Source organism: Neofelis nebulosa, chromosome 11 (assembly GCF_028018385.1).
Source record: "Neofelis nebulosa isolate mNeoNeb1 chromosome 11, mNeoNeb1.pri, whole genome shotgun sequence".
NCBI classification, from domain to species: domain Eukaryota; kingdom Metazoa; phylum Chordata; class Mammalia; order Carnivora; family Felidae; genus Neofelis; species Neofelis nebulosa.
Window position 1 is genome coordinate 66,037,293 of NC_080792.1, and position 23,664 is coordinate 66,060,956.

General features: G+C 46.3%; 1 protein-coding gene across 2 annotated transcripts; it reads right to left on the reverse strand.

Annotated features, from left to right (window-relative positions):
- Positions 1–522: 522 nt before the first annotated feature.
- Positions 523–20,120, reverse strand: ZNF74 (zinc finger protein 74). 2 transcript variants are annotated; one of them, XM_058692935.1, is made up of 5 exons: positions 19,627–20,119; positions 19,150–19,235; positions 7,551–7,677; positions 7,026–7,121; positions 523–6,299 (listed from the first exon to the last, which is right to left on the reverse strand). In XM_058692935.1, exons 1-5 carry the CDS (start codon positions 19,658–19,660, stop codon positions 4,636–4,638), a joined length of 2,007 nt encoding a protein of 668 aa, XP_058548918.1. In that variant the 5' UTR covers positions 19,661–20,119; the 3' UTR covers positions 523–4,635. The 2 variants fall into 2 exon arrangements, with proteins under 2 accessions (XP_058548918.1, XP_058548919.1); XM_058692936.1 differs by lacking the exon at positions 7,026–7,121 and having other exon boundaries at positions 19,627–20,120.
- Positions 20,121–23,664: the final 3,544 nt, after the last annotated feature.

The following is a 23,664-nucleotide window of genomic DNA, read 5'->3' on the forward strand; positions in this document are numbered from 1 at the left end:
GAATGAAAACAACTGTGAGGAAGGACAGATGGACTAAATTGTTTATTCTTACACAACAAGAACTCAGGAAGTTGAATGCTGTTGGGGGCTGAAACAGCTGCTGAAAAATTTCATTCAAGGCCTAGGATCCTTCTATTTTTCCATTCCATTACGTGTGACTTTTGTCCTCAATTGTCTCATGGTCCCAAGATGGCTACTACACCTCCAAGCATTGCATCTAATTTCCAGACAGGAAGAAGGGGAGGAGGAAGGAATAGTTCTCCTATCAGGAAAGCAAAGACTTTCCCCAAATTTCTAGATTTCCATTTGAGCCTTGTTGTTCAGAATTGGGCCATGTGGTCACTGCAGCTACAACACAGTCTTTAGAGGCCAAAGCGTTTTGAGGTGAGACACATTGGTCTCCCAACCCAAACAGAGTCTGTCACAGATGACCACTGCCACCAACACTGACTGCTGCTCTAGAAGTGCTAGCCAACATGGGTTTTAAAAAGAAATGAAATAAAAGGCTATCTATACGAAAAGTAGAGGCAAGTTTTTTATTTCCAAGTTAAATGACAATTTACCTAGAAAGCCCAATACAATAAGTTGTTAGAGAACTAGAATAATTCAGTAAAGTTGCTAGATATAAAATAAATATACAATTATATTATATATAATATATATAATCAATAGTTGTCCTATATATAACAGAAAGGATTGATCTAGAAACCCCACAAAATTAGAATGAATTTAAGAATAAACATACGTATTGAACATATATGTAAGAATACCTATGAAGAAAACTATACAACTTTTCTGATGCTTAGAGGCAGATTTGAATGACTGCTGCTTTGATATGAAGATTATATATATATATAATCTATAGTAATTTTTCACAAACTAGTCAATTATAATCAAAATCCCAATGAGATGTGAAGGGGCAAGAAGAGGTTGAGCTCTGAGAAGAAGAATCCTGGGTTATCTCAAAGAATAGATTAAAAAAAAAAAAAACTTAAAAAAACACCTATTGAAAATAGTCCTGGTCCTACTACGCATTCAAGTGAATTATGAAGCTACAAACAGAAAAGTCTAAGGAACAGTAAGAATGCCATTCTAGAATGATTCGGGGACCTTGGAATTTACATCCCAAATAGATGGACTTCAGAGTTCTTGTTTTTTTTGTTTTTTGGACTTAAGAGTTTAATGCAAAATATGGAACCAAAAAAGGATTTAAAGAAGGAGCTTCCTAAGGACTAAGGAAAAATTTAAACAGGAAAACCAAAAAGATCCAGTTACACAGAATTTGAATATCTCTGTACATTAAAGATTCTGTTAACAAAGATAAAAATGTATGTGCCAAGGTGCTTTCTGCATGTCTGTGTGTATAAAAAACAAAGAATGGAATAGACAATTGATATGAAAAAAAAGGTAAAAAAACATGAGCCAGTAACATTCGCGATGTATCAAAATGGTAAATATAAAAAGTGAAGCTGATGCCAAGTGTGTGCAAGGAAGGGTGCACGCAGGGAAAGGGATGCTCCTGGTGCCCATGTGGGAGAATTAAGAATGTTGTGCTGGGTTTGACCTAGAAACAGTTGTGCAATGTTTGTAACTTGTGCCTGTGAACTCCACTTCTCACAATTTATTCTGGGGAAATAACCAAAGGGCAAAACAGGTTTATTTCCAGAATTATTTATAGGTACAGGTAATGTCGATGTTCAACAATAAAGGAACAGATCGATCATGACACAATGATAAGACAGAGAAAGACACAGCCATCAATAATGTTTCTGAAAAACAATTCTGTAATGTGGAAAATGTTCATCATAAAACATTAAATGGAAAAGGATAGAAATAACATGCAAAATATGAATCCAGTTTTGTTCTAAAAGAAAAAGCATATTATATGTGCCCAGAAAAAAAAAAAAAACAACAGAAGTAAATGTACCTCCAGCAATGGCTGATGAGCTGATACTGAGTGTATTTTTATTCTTGCAATTTTTTGACTTTTTCCCCCAAATGTCTTCAGTATATACGTATTGCTCATATAATCAGGAAGAAAAGTTTATACGCAAATAAAAGAAAAACATCAAGTCTCCAATGAAAAGAGGTAGAAAGGGCATATTCAAATCATTTTCAAGACAAAAGACCAAGATTCCAAATGTGTTCAATATTCGGCCTCTTTAGTTACAGAGGCGCCAAGTAAAGGGATAATAAGGTACCACTTGGCTGAGTCCACAGGCGCACTGCAGGGCCACCAGCAGGCACAGTGTGCGGGGCCCCAAAGAGATTTTTTTGTTTGAAGTTCTTTTGAAATAAGGAGAAAAAATGGGTATAATGATGAACCAAGCACAGATTGTATTTGTCTTTTACAAATGTGGCTGTAAAATAGAACTCTTCCTATTTGTCACAGAAGGGTCCATAACTGCCACAATGTGGCCCTGGGGACTGCATAATGGGAGGCTGGCTTGACTACACTCTGGAGGGATGTGGTGAAGCAGCAGGCGCCCAGAAGCATCGCTGTGTTGTCACTGTGCCTGAACGAAGACCGTGTGGACACCCAGCTTTGAAAAGGGAGTCCCGTCCCTGGAGATGGCTGGGCAGGGGACATTCCTACTTGACCACTACTGCTGATGGATTTCTTCATAATGAAATGGTCTTACTTTACACACCACCAAAAACATACAAAAATGGTGATTCTTGAGGCTGTTCCTTTACCTCAAAAATTTCACTTTTAGAAATCTAAGAAAATGCTAAAAGAACTATAATGCAAAAAAATGCTCTAAGGGGAGCCTGGCTGGCTCAGTCAGTGGAGCATGTGACTCCTGATCTCAGGGTTGTGAGTTCAAGCCCCACATTAGCTGTAGAGATCACTTAAAAATAAAATCTTTTTTTTCCCCTAAGTTTATTTATTTATCTATCTATTTATTTATTTATAAATGTTTATTCATTTTTGAGAGAGAGGTAGAGCATGAGTGGGGAGGGGACAGAGAGAGAGAGGGAGACACAGAATCTGAGCAGGCTCCAGGCTCTGAGCTGTCAGCATACAGCCCAATGCAGGGCTTGAACCCACAAACTGTGAGATCATGACCTGAGCCGAAGTCAGATGCTTAACTGACTGAGCCACCCAGGTGCTCCTTAAGTTTATTTTGAGAGAGAGAGGGAGAGAGGGAGAGTGTGGGTGTGCACGGTGGAGGGGCAGAGAGAGAAGGAGAGACAGAATCTCAAGCAGGCTCTGTGCTGTCAGTGCAGAGCCTGATGCAGAGCTCAGTGCCACGACTGTGAGATCATGATCTGAGCCAAAATCAGGAGTCAGACACTTAACTGAGCCACCTAGGCACCCCAAAAATAAAATCTTAAAAAACAGAACCAAACAAAACCCAAAAAGATGCTCTATGAAGAATAGTTTATAACTGTGAAATGATTTATAATAGTGAAAACATGGAAATAACTACAACATCCAATAAAAGAATATTTAATAGAACATTATGCCTCCATTTAAAACACATGTAACTCCAAGGACAGTGCAGTTACTTGGGAAAAAATTCTGCTATGCAGTAGGTGGGAAAAAAAGATTAAAGTGATATATACACTATGTTTGCAGTAACGTAAAAATCCACTCTGAAACAAGCAGAAGGTAATGTATCAAAGTGCGAAATGCAGTTTTATTAGCAATTATGGGAGTCTTTTCCTTAATTCCACATTTCCCGAAATGTGGTCATTTTGTTGCCATAATTTAAAAAGTATACTAAAAAGCATTTCATAAACTATAGCTCTCTCTATAAACATAAAGTATTATCACTGAGAAAGCAGCTTGGATTTGCTTAGGACTGCGTGGAATAAACATTAATTCCAGATGAACGCCGTCCACCTCTGAAGAGAGCAGGGGGACAGGTCCCCTCAGAGGGGCTCCTCCCACAGGGCTGAACCGGTGAGCAGAGGGAGGCCCTGCGGGCGGACTGGCCAGCCCGGGTGAAGGCGTGCTTCTAGACACATCTATCCCCAACACCACACCCTGGATGAACGCCGGGCACCAGCCTGTGTGCTCACCATTTCCCACCAGGACGAAGCTGGTGTGTCAGGACCTGGCTACGCTGATGCTGGGCCATATGCTTCTGAGATGGAGGTGCTGTCACCAGCAGTAGAGCTGCTTCAATGAAGCCAGGCCGGGAAATCTGCCTTTTCCCAAACCCCCACCAGTGAAGATTATTCTCCTCTCCCAGAACAGAATAATGTTCACTTGGAAAGAATAGCGTTCATACTTACTCTGTTTGTTTCTATTATTACCATTATTATTATTCTAAACATAACAGCATACAAAGGAAATAAATTCCTGATCGAAATCATGCCAGGAGCCGGTCCCAAGGACACAATGATCAATATACCTTGTTTTTGTCCTCAGGTAAGACCTACTCCCAGGTCGGTGACTTGTAAGCCCAAGGAAAGCAGGACGACGGGACATCCTCAAATGGCCCTCACGTCTTCCCTCCTATAGGGCAGCCCTTCCCAGGGTGGTGCCGACCGCTCAGAGAGGTGTCCCAGCACGTGGGGAGATGGGCACAGGCGGCAGGGCCAGTCTTGTATCTGAGGCACGTGGATCTGAGCCGCAGTGCTTTCTGGGGAAGCAGCGAGGCTGATGACAACCAGCACGCCATGCTAATTTCCAGGTTTGCTGCCCAGCGGGAAAGTCCTGCTGGCCGAGGGCTGCACCACGCACAAGAGCTCTGCCACGTCCAGGGCGTTGAGTGGGTCCACACTGCTCACGCCCGTGCCCCCCGTGCCCAGCAGGCTGCCCGGCACGTAGTAGGTGCTCAGTAAGTGCTTGTTGAACTGAATGGCGAAGGGCTTCTCCTCGCTGTGTCGTCTCTGGTGTTCGGCAAGGTGGGCGCTCCAGCCGAACATTTCCCCACACTCATTACATCTGAACGACTTCTCCCCGGCGTGGACCTTCTGATGTTTGATGAGACAGTGATTCTGGCTGAAGGCCTTGCCGCACTCGCCGCACTTGTAGGGCTTCTCCCCGGTGTGGATGCGCTGGTGCACGATGAGGGACGAGTGGCAGCTGAAGGCCTTCCAGCAGCGGCTGCAGTCGAAGGGCTTCTCCCCGGTGTGGATGCGCTGGTGCACGATGAGGTAGGAGTGGGAGCTGAAGGCCTTGCCGCACTCATTGCACTTGAAGGGCTTCTCCCCGCTGTGGATGCGCTGGTGCACCACCAGGTACGAGTGGCAGCTGAATGCCTTGCCACACGCGCCACACTTGAAGGGCTTCTCCCCCGTGTGGATGCGCTGGTGCAGCGTGAGGCGTGAGCGGCTGTTGAAGGCCTTGTCGCAGTCACCGCATTTGAACGGCTTGTCCCCGTTGTGGATCTTCTCGTGCACAGTCAGGGACGAGTGGCAGGTGAAGGCCTTCCCACACGCGCCGCACTTGTAGGGCTTCTCGCCCGTGTGGATGCGCTGGTGGCGCGTCAAGTGCGTCCTCTGGTTGAAAGCCTTCCCGCACGCGCCACACTGGTAGGGCTTCTCGCCTGTGTGCACGCGCAAGTGCATGTTGAGCAGCGAGCTGCAGCTGAAGGCCTTCTCGCAGGCGCTGCACTTGTAGGGCCGCTCGCCTGTGTGGATCCTGTGATGCACATTCAGCGACGAGTGGCAGCTGAAGGCCTTGCCGCACTCGCCGCAGAAGAAGGGCTTCTCGCCGGTGTGGATGCGCTGATGCTCGATGAGGTTGGTGCTCCAGGTGAAGGCCTTGCCGCACTCATGGCATTTGTAGGCTTTCTCTCGGGCGTGCCACCGCCGGTGCAGGGTCAAGGACGAGCTCTGGCGGAAGGCTTTTCCGCATTCGCTGCACACGAAGAGGCCATCCCCAGAGGCCGCCGCCCGCCTCCTGCTTGGGGCCAGGTGTTCACTGTGATCACCGGACTTGCACGGGCCTCTCCCTGCGCCTGCTCTCCGGTGCTTCGTGGCCGCCTCACCAGACCGGAAGCCCTCGGTGGACCCATCAGGAGGGTCTGCTTCTTCAGGAATGTTCTGGGGGGTGAAGAGGGTACGCCCAGAGGGGAAATCCTTCTCAGACACCTCATGGCCCTGCTGGTGCCTCTCCAGGGAAATGTCCCGGCAGCTGGTGGGCGCTGGCCTCTGCAGTGTGGCCTCACCCCTCACCAGAGAGGCTGCCGGATGCTCTCGAGCCCACCCATTGCCCAGACCGGGGCTGTGGATGCTAGACTTTACCAGTGGCTCAGTGATGGGCTCCTGGTAAGGCTCTTCCTTGTGAACACCCTGCCGTTGACACGACTCATCCTTCACCTCATGCCCAGGCTCCCCTTCTGTAAGAAACAGAAAATGCAATCTTCCATAAGCACGCGGAGAACTGGCACTAGAACTCAGGCTGTGGTCTGCCGGGGGTTCGGGTGAGCACAGAGAAGAGAGGAGAGGCCAACAGCCAGAGCACGCCAAGGCTCGGGGCATGCATCTCGGGTGAGATGGGTGCAAGCCCACAAGAGACGGGGCAGAGGAAGATGGAGATGGGAAATTCCAAATAGAGCCAGGGACCCAGGAAAGGGGCAGGGCTCACGGGGTCTGGCGGTTGGACATGATTCACTTATCGAAACATCGACTGCTGTATGTATGTACATCTCTGATGTACGTACATCTCTTTAAAAGCTAAATCAGTCTCCTGTCAGCCTCACATGCCAGGGGGATGATCTCCATTGGAGCCACCTCTGCGAACCTTGATCCCCCTCCCTTCCCAACCCAAGGCTGACTCTGCCTTCTTCTCGGTGAGTGAAGCCCCGGTTCCACACACTCCCTGCCCCCTGTCCATTTGCCACTTGTTGAATGTTTCCAGAGATGTGGACATTATTTCTGTCTCTCGCTAGTAGAAGGCAGAGGTTTTGCCTGTTTTGCTTACCGCTGAATTTCCAGCACAGTTGCCCACACACAGTTGGTGTTCAACGTTATGTGTTGAAGGAAGGAAGCAGGACCACACGGGGACGGGGGTGTGAGCACTGAGGCAAGGGTCTGTACATCCTTCCATTGTGTTCCCTGCTCACCTGGACAAGCCCCTCCAGGGGCTTCTCTGGGCATCCACCACGGCTCCTCGCCTCGTTCCAAGTGGGAGATCACATCTGGCTTGCAGACTGGGGGTCCTGTTTGTAGGGAGGAAGTGGTGTGTGTGGTTCTGAGTGCTGTGACTCCCCACAGCAGGACAGCCCAGCACTAAGAGGTGTGCGCCATCCCCGGGGACGGGGGTCTCACATGCAGAACCTCAAATGAAGCATGTACTCTGAGGACCCCGTGGGTACTAATGTTCCCCTCTCTATCTCCCTTGGAAAGCTCCAGGGCAGGCTGGGCTCCCAGGCCCCCGTCCATCTCCTCCCTCTCTTCTGGCCCCCACCCTGGGACCAGCCCCACCTCCAGGCAAGGATGTTGGCAGTTACCATGCACTGCCCAGGCCCAGCATGAGTGCAGAGACCACATCTCCTGCATCTGGGCCTGGCACCGAAGGGAGGCTTGGGAATACCTATTGGCATGGCAGAATGCCCAGACTGCAGGCTGAGCTTGAGGAGCTATCTTACCCAGGGCAAGAAGGTTCTGGTAGTTCTCCAGCATCACGTCACGGTACAAGGCCCTCTGAGGGGAGTCTAGCTGGCCCCACTCCTCCTGTGTGAAGTCCACAGCCACATCCTTGAAAGTCACCGATTCCTGGAATGACACACACATTCTCATTCACTCAGGACAGGAGTGATTCAGACTTCGTTCATGGTTCCAAGGGAGCCACATGTCGACTCAGGACCTTAGGAATGAAGGGTTAACCTTGGGTGACCTTCTCTTGAGTATGGAAGGTTGTGCTGTAGATGCCATCTATCTACAGCCCAACATACACACCATGTCTGAACCAGGAATGGCCATGCAGACCCTGGCCTTCTGGACTGGGAGGGCCAAGCTAACTGGCCAGCCCTGGTGCAGGTGCCTCAGTGGGCTGGAGGCTGCTGTAAGTTCTGGGTAAGATGCTATGCTTCCCAGGCTTAAGAATGTCAAGCTTAAGAACTTGAAAGACTAGTACAAAGAACCCAGAAGCCCTATTCAAATCTCACCATTGCAAAAGGACCCTACTTTGGGCAGGAAGCCATTATTACACCCTAAGGAAGTAAACTCTACTTATAAGCATAGGCCCAAAGGACCAAGGGAGCCACTTTGTGTTCTGCCTGCCTGCCTCCCACACCTTCCCACCAGACCCCTGTTCCCCTGTCCTCCCTCAGCTCATGTCCTGACCTGTTCCCACTCTCCCCAACAGTGGTCACTGACATGTGCAGGCACTCCTGTTCTAGAACCCCAGGCTCCTCTGCTGCCTGGGGCTCCTCACCAGCTCTGGAGCCTCCAGGCTGCCATCCCCAATGTTCCTCTAGCTCTTCACGCTCCAATTCCACTCTGCATCCCCCTTGATAGCAGTATATAAGCTCTCCAGACCCATCAGGGCGCTGACCTAAGGTGGCAAAGGTGTGTCTTTCTTCAAAGACACGGGTACTGTGGGATCTTGGCTTAAATCATAGACAGGGCATTACATTAGACATAACAATGAAGAACAAACCAAGCAGGGGAGGCCTGACTCCCATCTTGTAAGTGTTTGCTGGGAGTGACTGGCATGCAACCAAGCTCCCAGGGGTCATCAGGTTTCTCTGGAAACCCTGGACCTGCATCAGCACCCATGGTCAGGCACCGTGGTACACAATGTCAGGCCCTGAGATGAGGCCTTCTGCCTACCAGGAGGTCAGGAAGAGTGGGGGCATCCTTAGGGACCACCAGAGCTTTGACCAACAGCTCTAAAAGTGGCTTATGCTTGGGGTGCCTGGGTGGCTCAGTCGGTTAAGCCTCTGACTTCGGCTCAGGTCATGATCTCACGGTCTATGAGTTTGAGCCCCGCTTTGGGCCCTGTGCTGTCAGTACAGAGCATGGAGCCTACTTTGGATTCTGTGTCTCCCTTTCTCTGCCCCTCCTCCATTCATGCTCTGTCTCTCAAAAAATGAATAGATGTTAAAAAAAATTTTTTTTAAAAAGTGGTTTATATTTTTAGACAGTTTTCACCATTGCTGTGGACAGAACTGTGTCCACCTGAAATCATATGTGGACACCCTCACTTCCAACATGACTGTATTTGGAGCCAGGGTCTCTTTAGTAGGTATCCGAGGTTACAAGGGGCCATAAGGGTGGGCCCTGATCTGACAAGCTTGGTGGCTGCATTTGAAGAGGACAAGAGATCTCTCTCCCTGCTGCGCATCCCGAGAAGCAAGAGCCAGGAAGAGAGCCTCAGCAAACCGGACCCTGCTGGCACCCTGATCTCAGACTTGCCGCCTCCAGAACTGTGTGAAAATACATTTCTGTTGTTTAAGCCGCCAAGTCAGTGGTATTTTGTTACGGCAGCCCGACTTCGGACAAACACCAACATAACACAGTAGGAAAGATAAAGCCACTCTTTATAACACACACAAAATGCAAGTCTCGGTGGGACAAGGATCTAAATGTGGGCGCTGCTGGGAGATAGTTCCCTAAATCCCTGGCTAGCATGACAGGAAACCCAGAAACCAGGAGGGGGCGATTTACGTTTCTTCCATGAAGGTTTACATTTTCTGCATGCAACACTGGCAAATCACTAAGAAGAAAGAAAAAAGAAAATGGGCATAGGGTTTAAGCAGACAATTCACAGAACACTGACAAATGACTAATAAGCACATGAGGAGACGCTCAGCTACACTAGATACACAGAAATGATTAATAAAATACCATTTCACACACAGCAGAGAGGCACAATGTTTAAAGTCTGAAAGGAAGTAGTGGGGGCAGGTCCGTGGGGAAACAGATGGTCTTACACCATTGGATAGATATCAGGGGGACGTCCATTTTGGAGAGCAAAACCTGCTCGACTTTCTCTAGTGAAGCCGAGAGTGTGTGTTCCCTGTGCCTCAGAAGTTCACTCTGAGATTCCTATCCAGCCCGAGTAACTGAGAAAACACTGGAAACATGCTGAACGCCCATTAACCGGTAGGGATGAATATACCACAGAAAACTGTGCAGCACTGAAAATGAACACGGCGGAGCAACTCATCCTGTGGGGAGCTCTTCAGAGCACAGTGTGGTGGGCACAAAAGCAGGCTGAGGGAAACCATGCCCAGTGTGATGCCTGACACGGTACCGTCTAGAACCACACACAGCACCGTGTGGAGTTTACAGATACTCAGATGTGCATCTTGCTCTACCGTCTGGCGGATGAGAGCACAGGCTCTAAGCCCAATGGCCTGGGTGGGCTACCCACTCTTGCCCTTCCTGGCTCTATGAATTGGGGGTGCCTCAGTTTCCTTGTCTGTTAACAGTACCTATGTCATTAATCACAGAGAGGACTGAATGAATTACTACTGTGTGTGAAGCACACACTCGAGTGCCTGGCAGATGGCAGGTACCCTTTGGTGTTTGCCGTTCGTCACCATCCTCTGATACTGTCACAGACTGAGGAGGGCAGGGGAAGAAGAAGATGGGGGGCCAGGGAGGATGCAAAAAAACCTCTTGCCTTTACCTGCAATATTTTACTTTTTTAAAGGATTTGGAACAAATATGACACAATTTAGTCATTAATTTTGCCAAGTAGGTACACAGAGGGTTGTTATTACTCTGCTTAAAGGTTTCAAAATTTTAAAAATAAGAAAAAGCCATTCAAGGAGGAAGAACTGCACATTTCCAATGGACATATAAAAAGAGTAATGATTTTTTTTTTTTCTTGGGTCAGGAAAACGTAGACTGAAACAAAATAATGTAACACTTCTTACCTATCAGGGGAGCACTAATTAAAACCTGGCATCCTGGCAATGAGGAAGCATTTTTGGTGGGAGTGGGAATTGTTCTACCCTTCTGGGTATTCACACTGTAGAAACAAAGTTTCTGCACATAAGGAAGCAAATGCAAGGCTGAGTATTGCCAGCACTGTACTTACCAGAAACCAACCAACCAAGGCATCAGGATGGTTGACTAAATTAGGGTAGGCGCCTACAGGCAGACCACGGAAAATAATGCAGCTATCCAAAGGTATGCGTTGTACATTATGCTAAGTGAAGGAAGCCAAAAAAGGCCACATATAGTATGATCCCACTTATATGAAATGCCCAGAATAAGCAAATACCGAGAGACGAAAAGCACATTAGTGGTTGCTGAGGGCTAGAGTGATAGCTAATGGATATAGGGCTTCTTTTGGGGGTGATAGAAATGTTCTAAAACTGACTACGGTTGACAGTTGCACTGCCTTGTGAATACACTCAAAACCACTGAATTGTACGCTTGAAAAGGACGGATTTTATGGTATGTGAATTATACGTCCATAAAAACAAAGGAAAGCACTGGAATGTGTACAGTCTGATCCCATTTTTAAAACAATATGGTTAAGCCCTATGTCTACGTATGCTGGAAGCTGCTCATGTGAACAAGGAAAGACATGTGGAAGAATAAGTATCAAAACTGAGGACACTGGTTGTCTTAAGGAAACGTGATTGTAGGGACAGGGAAAGGAGAAGATTATTAACTTTGTTACACAGCAAATATTGGTTTTGTAAATTAAAAAAAAAAATTACTTTTCAAAGAAGAAGGAAAAGCAAAGCAGGGCAGGGATTAGCAGTATGATTTTGGTCTGGCCACCCAGTTTCCTTGAGCCTGTTTTCCTGCAGCTAGGGAAAAGACTGGGAGCAGTGGGGCCTCCTGTGGCTGAAGAGAAAATAAAGCAGAGTGAAAGTATCCCAGTCTCAGGTACCAAGGAAAGGGCGCAGCGTCTGTCAGTCCCCGCTTGGCCATCTCCGGCCTCTCTGGCTGGGCACACCAAGAGGCTGGAGACCCTGCCCTGGCTCTATGAGAAGAGAACAAACAGCAGCACGTGCCGCGCCCAGAATCGTGTCAGGGATGTCTCCTGTCTCAAGCATTAGAGAAGGGGCAGGCCACAGCAGAGCACACTGGCGCCCAGAAATGGGGTGAGTTAGGCTCCAGCAGGGGGGTGTGTCCTGATACTTCACGCTCACGGAGCTCTGGCGTCATGGATGAGGAGCAGTGGGAGGTGTCGCTGTGGCCAGAGGATGAAGACACGTGCTCTGAGGTGCTGATGCCTGTGTTCTGCAGCAGGATGGACAGAGGGAAGGCAGGAGAGAGGGACAAGAACAGATTCTGCGTGTGGGCTGGCAGAGTGAAGAAGAAGCAGCCTGGTAAAAACTGCGTTTCATGTTCTGCTTCCAGACACAAAAAAGTAACAAGGACCAGGTTTGCCCTGTTCCCTCAGACAACTGCTAAACTGGGCAAAATGTATGAAACAATGATTGAATTCAAGACACTAGACGAGTTGCAGCTCAGAACAGACCTCTGACAGAAGGGAACAAAATGAGCCCCACAGCCACCCGATCTTCCCAGCTGGAAGCAGTTTCCAGACTAGAGTGTGGGGAGTGGTGACCCAGACAGAACCTGTGGTCTCACCAACTTGAAGGAGAACAGAGTTTAGGGTGTCCAGGTGATTAAAATTTCTAGGGCTACATGCCAGAGCAGAGGACCCAGAACTCTGGATCCACTTGAGACTGACTGAGGACCAATAGGCATGTGCCTGGGAGGAAACAACCCCAAACCAGGAAAAGAAACACCAGAAAGAAGTAGGTAGAACAATTATTAAAACTCACACAAGGTTGGGGGTAGTTTATGGTCTCACCAGCCAGAGTGGAATGCCCTCCTGCTGAATGGGCACCGAGAAAAGTCCATAGAAGAGAAGAGCTTCAGTGGTCTGACAAAATTAGCACAAGACTAAAGCCTTCTCTGGCTCCACCTTAACAAAACCTAAAGAGCAAGCCTTGAAAGATCCAACTAATACTAAGCAATGCCCGCCCAGAACAAATTCCAGAAATATTTAAGAATTCCAAAAAAAAGCCAACACTCAACAAAGTCAAATTCACTCTAGCATCTAGTAAAGCAACTAAAAGGAAAAAATAAGTTAACAAAATCAGAGAAATTAAGAGTATACTAAAATAGTATTTGTTTACCTCATAAGAATGCATAAAGGAGAAACAAACAAAAAAGACACAAGACCTATAGAAAACAAATAACAAAATGGCAGATGTAAATCCAGTCATAGCCATAATTATATTAAATATGAATGGTCTTTGGGGCACCTGGGTGGCTCGGTCGGTTGAGCATCTGACTTCGGCTCAGGTCATGATCTCACAGTCTGTGAGTTTGAGTCCCACGTTGGGCTCTGGGCTGACAGCTCAGAGCCTGGAGCCTGCTTCGGATTCTATGTCTCCCTCTCTCTGACCCTCCCCCGTTCATGCTCTGTCTCTGTCTCAAAAATAAATAAACATTAAAAAAATTAAAAAAAAAAAGAAATGTGAATGGTCTTAAGGTGCTTGGGTGGCTCATTCAGTTGTGTCTCACTCTTGATTTCAGCTCAGGTCATGATCTCATGGTTCGTGAAACTGAGCCACCACTCTGCACTGCAGGTGTGGTGCCTCCTTGGGATTCTCTCTCTCCTTCTCTCTCTGCCCTTCCCCTGCTTGCATATACACACTCCTTCTCTCTCAAAATAAATAAATAAACTTAAAGTAAACAAATAAATAAATGTGAATGGTCTTAATACTCCAATTAAAAATTAAAGATTGTCAAATCGAATTAAAAAATTAAGACCCAACTATATGTCAGCCACAGAAACCCACTTTAAAAACAAAGACAAGGGGCGCCTGGGTGGCGCAGTCGGTTAAGCGTCCGACTTCAGCCAGGTCACGATCTCGCGGTCCGTGAGTTTGAGCCCCGCGTCAGGCTCTGGGCTGATGGCTCGGAGCCTGGAGCCTGTTTCCCATTCTGTGTCTCCCTCTCTCTCTGCCCCTCCCCCGTTCATGCTCTGTCTCTCTCTGTCCCAAAAAATAAATAAAAAAAAAAAAACATTGAAAAAAAAAAAAAACAAAAAAAAAAACAAAAAAAAACAAAGACAAGGGGCGCCTGGGTGGCGCAGTCGGTTAAGCGTCCGACTTCAGCCAGGTCACGATCTCGCGGTCCGTGAGTTCGAGCCCCGCGTCAGGCTCTGGGCTGATGGCTCGGAGCCTGGAGCCTGTTTCCGATTCTGTGTCTCCCTCTCTCTCTGCCCCTCCCCCGTTCATGCTCTGTCTCTCTCTGTCCCAAAAATAAAAATAAAAATAAAAAATGTTGAAAAAAAAGGAAAAAAAAAAAATTAAATAAAAACAAAGACAAGGGCACGTGGGTGGCTTAGTCGGCTAAATGTCCGACTCTTGATTTCAGGTCAGGTCATGATTTCACGGTTCAGTTGGTGAGATCATACCCCGTGTTGGGCTTTATGCTGACAGTGTGGAGCCTGCTTGGGATTCTCTCTCCCCCTCTCTCTGCCCCTTCCTGGCTTGTGCGTGATCCTTCTCTCTCAAAATAAATAAATAAACATTAAAAAAACAAAGACAGATACACCACACATACACAATAAATAAAAATAAACATCAAATAAGAAAAAAAGAAAAACAAAGAAAAAGGTAGTTTAAAAGTAGAAGAATGGGAAAAGATATATCCTGCAAATACTAATCAAAAGAAAGCTGAAGTGGCTACATTAACATTAGACAAAGCAGATTTCAGAGCAAAGGACATCATCAGAGATAAAGAGAGATGTTACATAATAATCACTATGTGATTATGTAATGTTGTAATCATCACAACAGCAATTCATTAAAAGCTCACAACATTATAGGGGCGCCTGGGTGGCGCAGTCGGTTAAGCGTCCGACTTCAGCCAGGTCACGATCTCGCGGTCCGTGAGTTCGAGCCCCGCGTCAGGCTCTGGGCTGATGGCTCGGAGCCTGGAGCCTGTTTCCGATTCTGTGTCTCCCTCTCTCTCTGCCCCTCCCCCGTTCATGCTGTGTCTCTCTCTGTCCAAAAATAAATAAAAAACGTTGAAAAAAAAAAAAATTTAAAAAGCTCACAACATTATAGATGTACCTACCAAAAGAGCTTCAAAATACATAAAGCAAAAACCTGATAGAACTGAAAAGACAAATCCACAATTATACTTGGTAATTTCAACAATAATCTCTCTCAATAATTGATAGAACACATAAGCAAAAAATATGTAAGGATATAAAACAATTAACACATCATTCAACTTAATTAACATTCACATAACACTCTAGCTGACAAAAGCAGAAGACACATTCTTTTTAAGTGCATATAGAACATTTACCCATGGTAAACCACATTCTGAGCAATAAAATAAATCTTAGTAAATTTGAAAAAATTCAAATCATACAAAAGTTCCTTCTCTAACTACAACAGAATTAAACTAGAAATCAATAATAGAAAGATATCTGGAAAATCCTCTAAATATTGGGAAATTAAACAACACATTCCTAAATACCACATGGTTGGAAGAAGAAATCACAATGGAAACTGGAACTATTTTGAACTGAATACAAATGAAAATACAACATAAAGTTTGTGGGATGTAGCTAAGGTAGTGCTAAGAGGGAAATTTATAGCATTGGATGGTATATGAGAAAAGAAGGAAGGTGCCAAATCAATATCTGAGTTTCAACTTTAAGAAACCAAAATAAGTAGGGGCACCTGGGTGGCTCAGTCGGTTAAGCAACTGACTTTGGCTCAGGTCATGATCTCATGGTTCATGAGTTCGAGCCCCACATCCGGCTCTGTATGGACAGCTCAGAGCCTGGAGCCTGCTTCAGATTCTGTGTCTCCCTCTCTCTCTGCCCCTCCCCCATTCACTCTCTGTCTCTGTTTCTCTCTCTCTCTCAAAAATAAATAAATATTTTTTTAAAATTTTAAAAAAAGAAACCAAAATAAGTAAAGGAAGAAAATAATATGGATCTAAAATCAATGAAATAGGAAACAGAAATTCAATAGAGAAAATCAAATCAAAAGATGGCTCTTGGAAATGATCGATAAAATTGATAATTAAACATATATTTACTATTTGACTCAGCAATTCCACTTAGGTATTTATTCTAGAGAATTTAAAACAATTTATTCTAGAGAATTTAAAACAGTACAAATATCTGTATTTGTACTCAAATATTGATAGCAGGTTTACTTGTAATAGCCAAAACTTGGAAACAACCTAATATCCCTCAGCTAGTAGATGGATGAACAAATTGTAAATATCCATACAGTCAGTCTTTTGGGCTGAGTTGTGACCCCTCCAAATTCACATGTTGAAGTCCCAGCCCCTAGTACCTCAGAAAAATGACCATGCTTGGAGAGAGGGTCCTTAAAGAGATAATTAAGGCAAAATGAGGTCATTATAGTGAGCCATCATCCAATAGGACTGGTGTCCTGATAATAAAATGAACTTTGGACCCAGACACGTACAGAGAAAGACCATGTGAAGTCACTGGGAGAAGGTACCTTTACAAACCAAGAAGAGCAGCTTCAGAAGAAACCAATCCTGCTGAAATCTGGATCTTGAACATCCAGAACTGAGACAATAAATTTGTTGTTTAAGCCATCTGTAGCACTTTGCTATGGCAGCCCTTGTAAACTAATACAAATGGTATATTACTTAGCAATAAAAAGGAACAAACTATTGATTCACATAACGATATGAACTCAAAGCATTATGCTAAATGAAATTAGAAACTAAAGACTGCGTGGGGCACCCGGCTGGCTCAGTTGGCAGACCCAACTCTTGATCTCAGGGTTATGGGTTTGAGCCCCATGTTGGGTATAGAAATTACTTAAAAATAAAATATTTAGGGACACCTGGGTGGCACAGTTGGTTGAGCGTCCAACTCTTGGTTTTGGCTCAGGTCATGATCCCAGGGTCATGGGACTGCAACCCACGTTGGGCTCTGTGCTGAGAGTGGAGCCTGCTTAAGATTTCTCTCTGTTCCCCTCTACCTACTCACAGGTCTCCCTCTTAAAAAAAATAAATAAATAAAATCTTTAAAAAGCAAAACTAGGGGCGCCTGGGTGGCTCAGTTGGTTAAGAGTCCAACTTCAGCTGTCATGATCTCACGGTTCATGGGTTCAAGCCCTGTATTGGGCTCTGTGCTGACAACTCAGAGCCTGGAGCCTGCTTCGGATTCTTTGTCTCCCTCTCCCTCTTCCCTCACTCATGCTCTGTCTCTGTCTCTGTTTCTCTCTCAAAAATAAATAAACATTAAAAAAATCTTTTTAAAAAGAAACCAAACACTACATACTATGTATTTCCATACACAATTCTTAAAAAATGCAAAACTGTGGTTGCCACAGGATTGGGGGAGAGGACTGACTGTAAACGGGTATGAAGGAACTTTCTGGGTGATGGAAATGTTCTATGTTATGATTGTGGTGCTGGTTACATTTAACAAAACTCATCAAATCCTATACTTAAAATTGGAGAACTTTATATAAATTATACCTCAATAAATGTGATTCAGAAAACCCACTGGATTTCATGGAGATGAGAAAGTGGGGGTGAGGACACATGCTGAGAACATGCCCATAACTGAGGCAGGCAGGGATGAAGCATAATGGTCACGGCATTAGCAGAAGAAAGGAGAAACATAGGCAGAAACAAGCTCCAGAGACAACAGAATGTGGTGTTGGAGAAAGGGGGCTATCAGAGGCTACACGACTTCTGTGTGAGGGTGTCAAAAGGCAAGGGCAAGATAGGATCTGAGCCTTGTGAAGGCCCATCTGAGGGTATTCCCAACCCACTGGGAGAAGCCCATGTCTGGTGTGCATTCATTCTGTAGAATAGAATAGGAAACAAATCCCAGGGGGAAGGTGTGGGAATCAAATGTGTGGTACTGAAACTGGCAAGGAAGTCAGAAAAGACTGTGGGGGCTGGGGGGGGGGGGGATGTCCCAGGAGAGCAAAACACTTGACTGTGAGTCTGAGTGGGACTGCTGGGAGAGAAGAGTACTCAGGAGAGGAGGACCAGTTACTCAAGGATCCAACAAGCTGATTCTTTAGGAATAACACCTATGAACAAGAAAGGTACTACCTTGAGGGAGTCACTCACAAGTGCATGCACACTTCCTATTGAACCATTCGAAGGTAAGTTGCAGACATCGTATCTTACCCCACATGCTTCACCTTGTATATTCTAAGGATATTCTCTTACCCAATCACAGTGTTTTCATCACACCCAAGAAATTTAATGTTGATACTATACGATCTAAGATAAATCCATTTTCAAATGTCCTCAATTGTCCCAAACTTCCTTTGATTGAATTTTTTGGATCTCTGACCCATCAAAGATCACATACAGCATTTGACAGCCATTTCAATCTTGAGCTTTTTATAGAACAAAAGAGCATTCTAACACATTACAGAAGCTAGGCACATCTCATAACATGGTTTTTATAGTTACTTCTATTTTTCCGTAATCAGACCCCTTTCAAGTGGGAGGTTAACAGAATCACAAAACCCTAAAAAAGTCAAAGGACCCTCCATCCTCCAGCCCTTCTCACTACTGAACACTCTCTTTATCAACTGTACCCTTTTAAATACTGTGAAGGATGGGGGTGGTTTAGGTGGTAGAACAAAATGAGAAACAAAACCCAAAGTCTGTGAAAGGAGGGATTTGGGCCCTACTTAGCTGCAGAAGTGGCCCCAGGGCCAATTCCTCGCTGAGCTCCCAAATCTGCTAAAACTCCAGGTTTTTCCTTGATAACCCCATTTCGGGGTCCGTACAGTGGAAATGCAGACAGGGACGCACCCCCCTACCAACACTCTTACCCTGGTGCTGCAATGCAGCCTTTCCTTCAACTGTTCCACACCCCCCTACCTGATTCCATCCCAGAAAATTCTCCCCAAGGAGGGCCATCCCCCAGGTCTGCATGTGAAGGTGACTGAAGTGATTGTGTGAGCTGTCATCTGCGTGCTTGGGTTCCACTAAAACCACTCCTCTGAGCTCCTGCTATAATGCTGGGCAAATGACCCACCCACTGGGCTGAATCAAGCTGGAAGGGACACTCATTTCAAGGGCACACTTGGACTCTTCTACCAGAGCTGTTCCCTTGCCCAGAGCTTCCTAAGGACAGGAGAGCAGGCACCCCAGATTGGGAGAGGGAGAGAGGTGGTCCTTGAATGACTTGAAGATCCCGGGCAGGAGAAAAGTGCCAACCCCCTTTATAAAGAGCGAGATGTTCAGAAGGAAAAAAAGACAACCACTCACCTCGGACCTGGCTTCCAGGAGACCCTGACCCAATTTATCCTCTGGATTCTTTCTGAGGGTAAGAGCAGGCTCCTGGGAGGGCAGAGCTGAGGAGGAGAAATGAGTCAAAGGGGCTGTTCTGCCCATAGCCACCAGGCGCATGGCTGAACTAAATAGAGCCCACTCCACCCCTGGCATGGGGTAGGATTAGAGAGAAGTCAGGAACCGCCCATATAGGTGGGGTGGGGAGGGAGCCCCAATATCCAACACAATCCGATAGGCATCAGGGATTAATTCTGCCAGTGTCTCAGGCACTCCAATCAAGAAGGAAGAATACTGCCACTCCCTTCCTCTTCAGCATGCTTGAGACGTGGAAGTAAACGGGTGCGCACGGTGGCCTGACTCTGCTAGGTGCTTCTGGGAAACTAGGCTGACATCTCTGGGTGTCAGTCTCAAGCGCAAGGCCACAGACCCAGTGACTAGAAGAGTCAACTGTACCTGTCTCCTGGGGCTTCGGGGCAGGGGTCTCCATGGCGCCCCTCGGCAGTGTTCCCCGGAGGCGTGGGCAGCTCTGCAGCCTCCTGGGCCCCAGGCCAGGCCCAGAGGCGCGGGTCCTGCTCCTGGGGCTCAGGGACAGCCTGCAGGGGAGCCCCGTGGGGTTGCACGCGCACTCCCGGCTGCACGGTCACGCACGCGGAGACTCCTGAGTTCCCCTCAAGGTCGGGGTCAAGCTGGCTCAGCAAGCGCCACACACCCGAGGCTGCGCTCACGCCCCATCACCCGCGACCTGGGGCACTGCGTCGGGGGACCAGGGCCGGCCTCAAGCTCAGCCGTCCGGAGGCAGCGGGCGTAGAACGCGGCCCCTCCGCGGACTGACAGTCCGACCGACGCTCGGACAGATGCGCGAGCAAGCGGGCCGGCCTCCCACAAAAGCGGACCCACGGCCACAAAGGAGCAGCTCAGCGACCGCCGCGGGAAAGTACGCCTGCGCGGACCGGACGCGAACTACAACTTCCGGTAGCCTTTGCGTCGCTCTGGCGCGGACTCCGTTGAGAGAATGCAGTCGGGGTCCCGGAGCTGCCTGGCACCTCGACGCGAACCGGCTTTGTAAGCACAGCCTTCTGGGAAATGTAGTTCCCAGCGCAGCAACTAAACTCTCTGGCCCCGCCCCACTCTTCCTCCCACTCTTTGCTGCGTAAGGCTCTTGTGTCTCGGTGGGTGGGTGCGTGAGTGAATGAGTGGAGTGAGTGTCTCTCTCTCTCTCATTGGGGATGTGAGAGGACGGTACCCAGAAACGTGGAAATATCCTATCAGTTCGTCCATGCCTCCAGATGGCGTCGGGTGGGCTCCGACCCACATTCATTTTTGCGAATCCTCAGGCCTCTGGTCTTAGGGACCCTAGAGGTGGTGGCCTGCACCCTGGACCCCGAAGAAGGGAGAGCCCGAGCCCTGGTGGGACTGCCCACCCTTAGGAGCTTGGGAAGGAGGATCTGGGCTGTGGTACAGCTCTGGCACAGTCCCCTAACTTTATCACAGTGATGATGCCGATATTTATTGAGGACCAACAACATGCCAGGCACCTTTCTTGCCTGGAAAGAGCTTGACATGTATTTTCTGGCAGACCATTCACAACAGCTCAGTGAGGTTTGGTAAATATTATTACCTTCGTTTTAGAGATGAGGAAAATTGGGCACAGCGTGGTGGGGTAACTTGTCGCAGTTCACACAGCCAGGAGGATGAAGAGCCAGGCTTTGAACCCAGGCCGAGTAACTCCAGAAAGAAGTTTATTACCAGGTTCCTGAGAGCTAGTTTGGGGTGAGGCAGACTGGAAACTTTTCAGACCCCTACCTTGACTACAGGTAGGCTTGGCCATACAGGGTCTCATTTGACACCAGCGAGCTGTGCTCAGTGCAGACAGTGTTCAATAGCAACCCCAGGGCAAAAGCCTGGGTGGGTGTGAGACTGTGTGTATCTGAATCTCACAAGTCTGGTTGTGAATCTGTGAGTGTGGTGGTGAGTGGTTGTTGTATTATAGGGCTGGTTATCGTGTGAGTCCTTGTGTATAGGTGAACCTGTGTATATATATTTGTGTCTCTGTGGGTCTCTCAGATCTTGTTTCTTTGTATCTGTTGCACAATCACCCTATGTTCATTTTGACTCTGTGTGTTTCTTGCCTCATTTCTCATGTGTGTGTGTATATGGGTGTGCCTCTGAGAAAGAGTGTATGCATGCAATCTGGTCTGCGGGCCTGTATCTGGCTGCTCTCTTACAGTTCTGGTATGTGTCTGGATGTGTGTATGTGTGTAAGCTTTCTGTACATGGAAGTGTAATTTGCACTTGTGGGTTTGTGAGTCTGGTGTGATTCTGTATGTGATGGCATATAGCTGTTGACTTACAGGTCTGGTCTGAGTCTGTATAGATATGTGCTCGTGTATGTGTGTGTGTCTCACAGGTCTGAGTGAATGACTATGTGTGTATTTGCTCCTGTGCCCCTCTGTGTGTTTTTGCCTGTAACTATTTGTGGATGGTTCAGAGAATCATCTGTGTCTGTGTTCTGTGTAACAGTGTGTGCATGTCTTGTACAGGTGAATCTGTAAACCTGTATGTGTGTGGCTGTTCTCTCACAATTCTAGTTTGTGTCTGGGTAGATACACACCTTTGTAAATCTGTGGGTTTCACAGGTCCAGTTATGAGTGTGTGTATGCTGTATATGTTACTCTGTATGTCACTCAGTGTGTCTGTGTGTACCTGAAGTGCTCATCAGTGTGTGTATCTTTATGTATCTTTGCTCCTGTGTACATATTTATGTCACTGTGGGTCTCATGGATCTGGTTGTGTGACTGTAAATCAGCACCATCCCAGGGATTCCATATTAAGTGTGCTGCCCACTCATATCTCTGCCTACCAGTCCTGAAAAGTAACAAGACAGTAGCTACAGGGATGTGTCCAGTCTAAAATAAAGAAGTGGATTGGAGGATGCAGTTGCTGCTTTCTACTGACTGTAGAATTCTGGAGCTGTGAAAGGCATTTAATAGAGAATAGGTACTGTAAGACTCTTAGATAGAGAGATATCCTAGGTTACTTTCTGACTCCTGAGGGTCATCCATGTGAAATCCTGAGGGCTGATTAGCAGGGCCATGTGAAATTCCAAAGAAATATGGGTGTATATGCCACTTTAAAAGTAAAAATCTCGGGGCGCCTGGGTGGCGCAGTCGGTTAAGCGTCCGACTTCAGCCAGGTCACGATCTCGCGGTCCGTGAGTTCGAGCCCCGCGTCAGGCTCTGGGCTGATGGCCCGGAGCCTGGAGCCTGTTTCCGATTCTGTGTCTCCCTCTCTCTCTGCCCCTCCCCCGTTCATGCTCTGTCTCTCTCTGTCCCAAAAATAAATAAAAAAACGTTGGAAAAAAAAAATTAAAAAAAAAAAAAAAGTAAAAATCTCACAGTGTATACCAATGTCAACTTACTATGTTATATGCCTGAAAATAATATAATATTGTATGTCAATAATACTTGAATTTTAAAAAACTCTTTAAAATGGGAAATTTTACAGACAAAAACACATTAATAATGTCTTATTACATGAATGTTTGGTGTTATAACCTAAATACCTTCTCAAAGTACCTGTATAGGTAGCTTGTTAGCAGACTAATCCTCTTGCCAATAGCAGCTACAAACTTGCACAGAGGAATGAATCTCAAGCAGATAGTGGGCTAATGACACATAGTCCAGAGTTTGAGGGCTTCCAGAATGGTTCTATTATTTAAATACATTTTTTAAAAAAATGTTTAGGGGCACCTGGGTGGCTCAGTTGGCTCAGTTAATATATATATATAAAACTCACATAAGCAAAAACACTTTGGAGTTCTCAGTAATTTTAAGAGTATAAAGAGCTCTTCAGTTCACTGAAGAATTTTAGAAATATTTATTAATTCATTAAAAAACAATAAGCCAAATACATGCTGTATTAGTTTCCTAGCACTGCTGTAGCAAAATACCATAATGTCTCATTGCTCTGGAAGCTAGACATCTGAGATCAAGTTATCAGTAGGGCTGGTTCCTTCTGAGGATTATGAGGAAGAATCTGTTGAATGACTTCCATAGCTTCTGGTGGCTTACTTCAATCTTTTGCATTTCTCGGCTTATAGAAGTATTATTCCAATCTCTGTCTTCATCTTCACATGACATGCTTCCTGTGTGTGTGTCTGTCTCCAAATTTCCCTTTCTTATAAGGACACCAGTCATGTTAGCTTAGGGCCCACTCTAAAGACCTCATTTTAATTTGACTGCCTCTACAAAGACCCTATCTCTAAGTAAGGTCACATTCTCACAGATCAGGCATTAGGATCTCAACATGAGTTGGGGAGGGGGCACACAGCCAATAACAAATTTTAACATAAATGACATATTTTAAAAATGAAATAAAAATACTGTATTTTCCAAAACAGAAGTAGTGAGAAGAGTGGCACCATTTGACTTGTGTGTGTGTATGCAAATCTCCTTAATATAATAGAAGACAGCTGGATCTTCAAAAGTGCTT

Coding starts and splice junctions, on each gene's coding strand:
- ZNF74 (XM_058692935.1), bottom strand. CDS start 19,660: ATGGAGACCCCTGCCCCGAAGCCCCAGGAGACAG. Junction 19,236..19,626: donor CCCGAAGCCCCAGGAGACAG/GTACAGTTGACT, acceptor TCTCCTCCTCAG/CTCTGCCCTCCCAGGAGCCT. Junction 7,678..19,149: donor TCCTGGAAGCCAGGTCCGAG/GTGAGTGGTTGT, acceptor GTGTCATTCCAG/GAATCGGTGACTTTCAAGGA.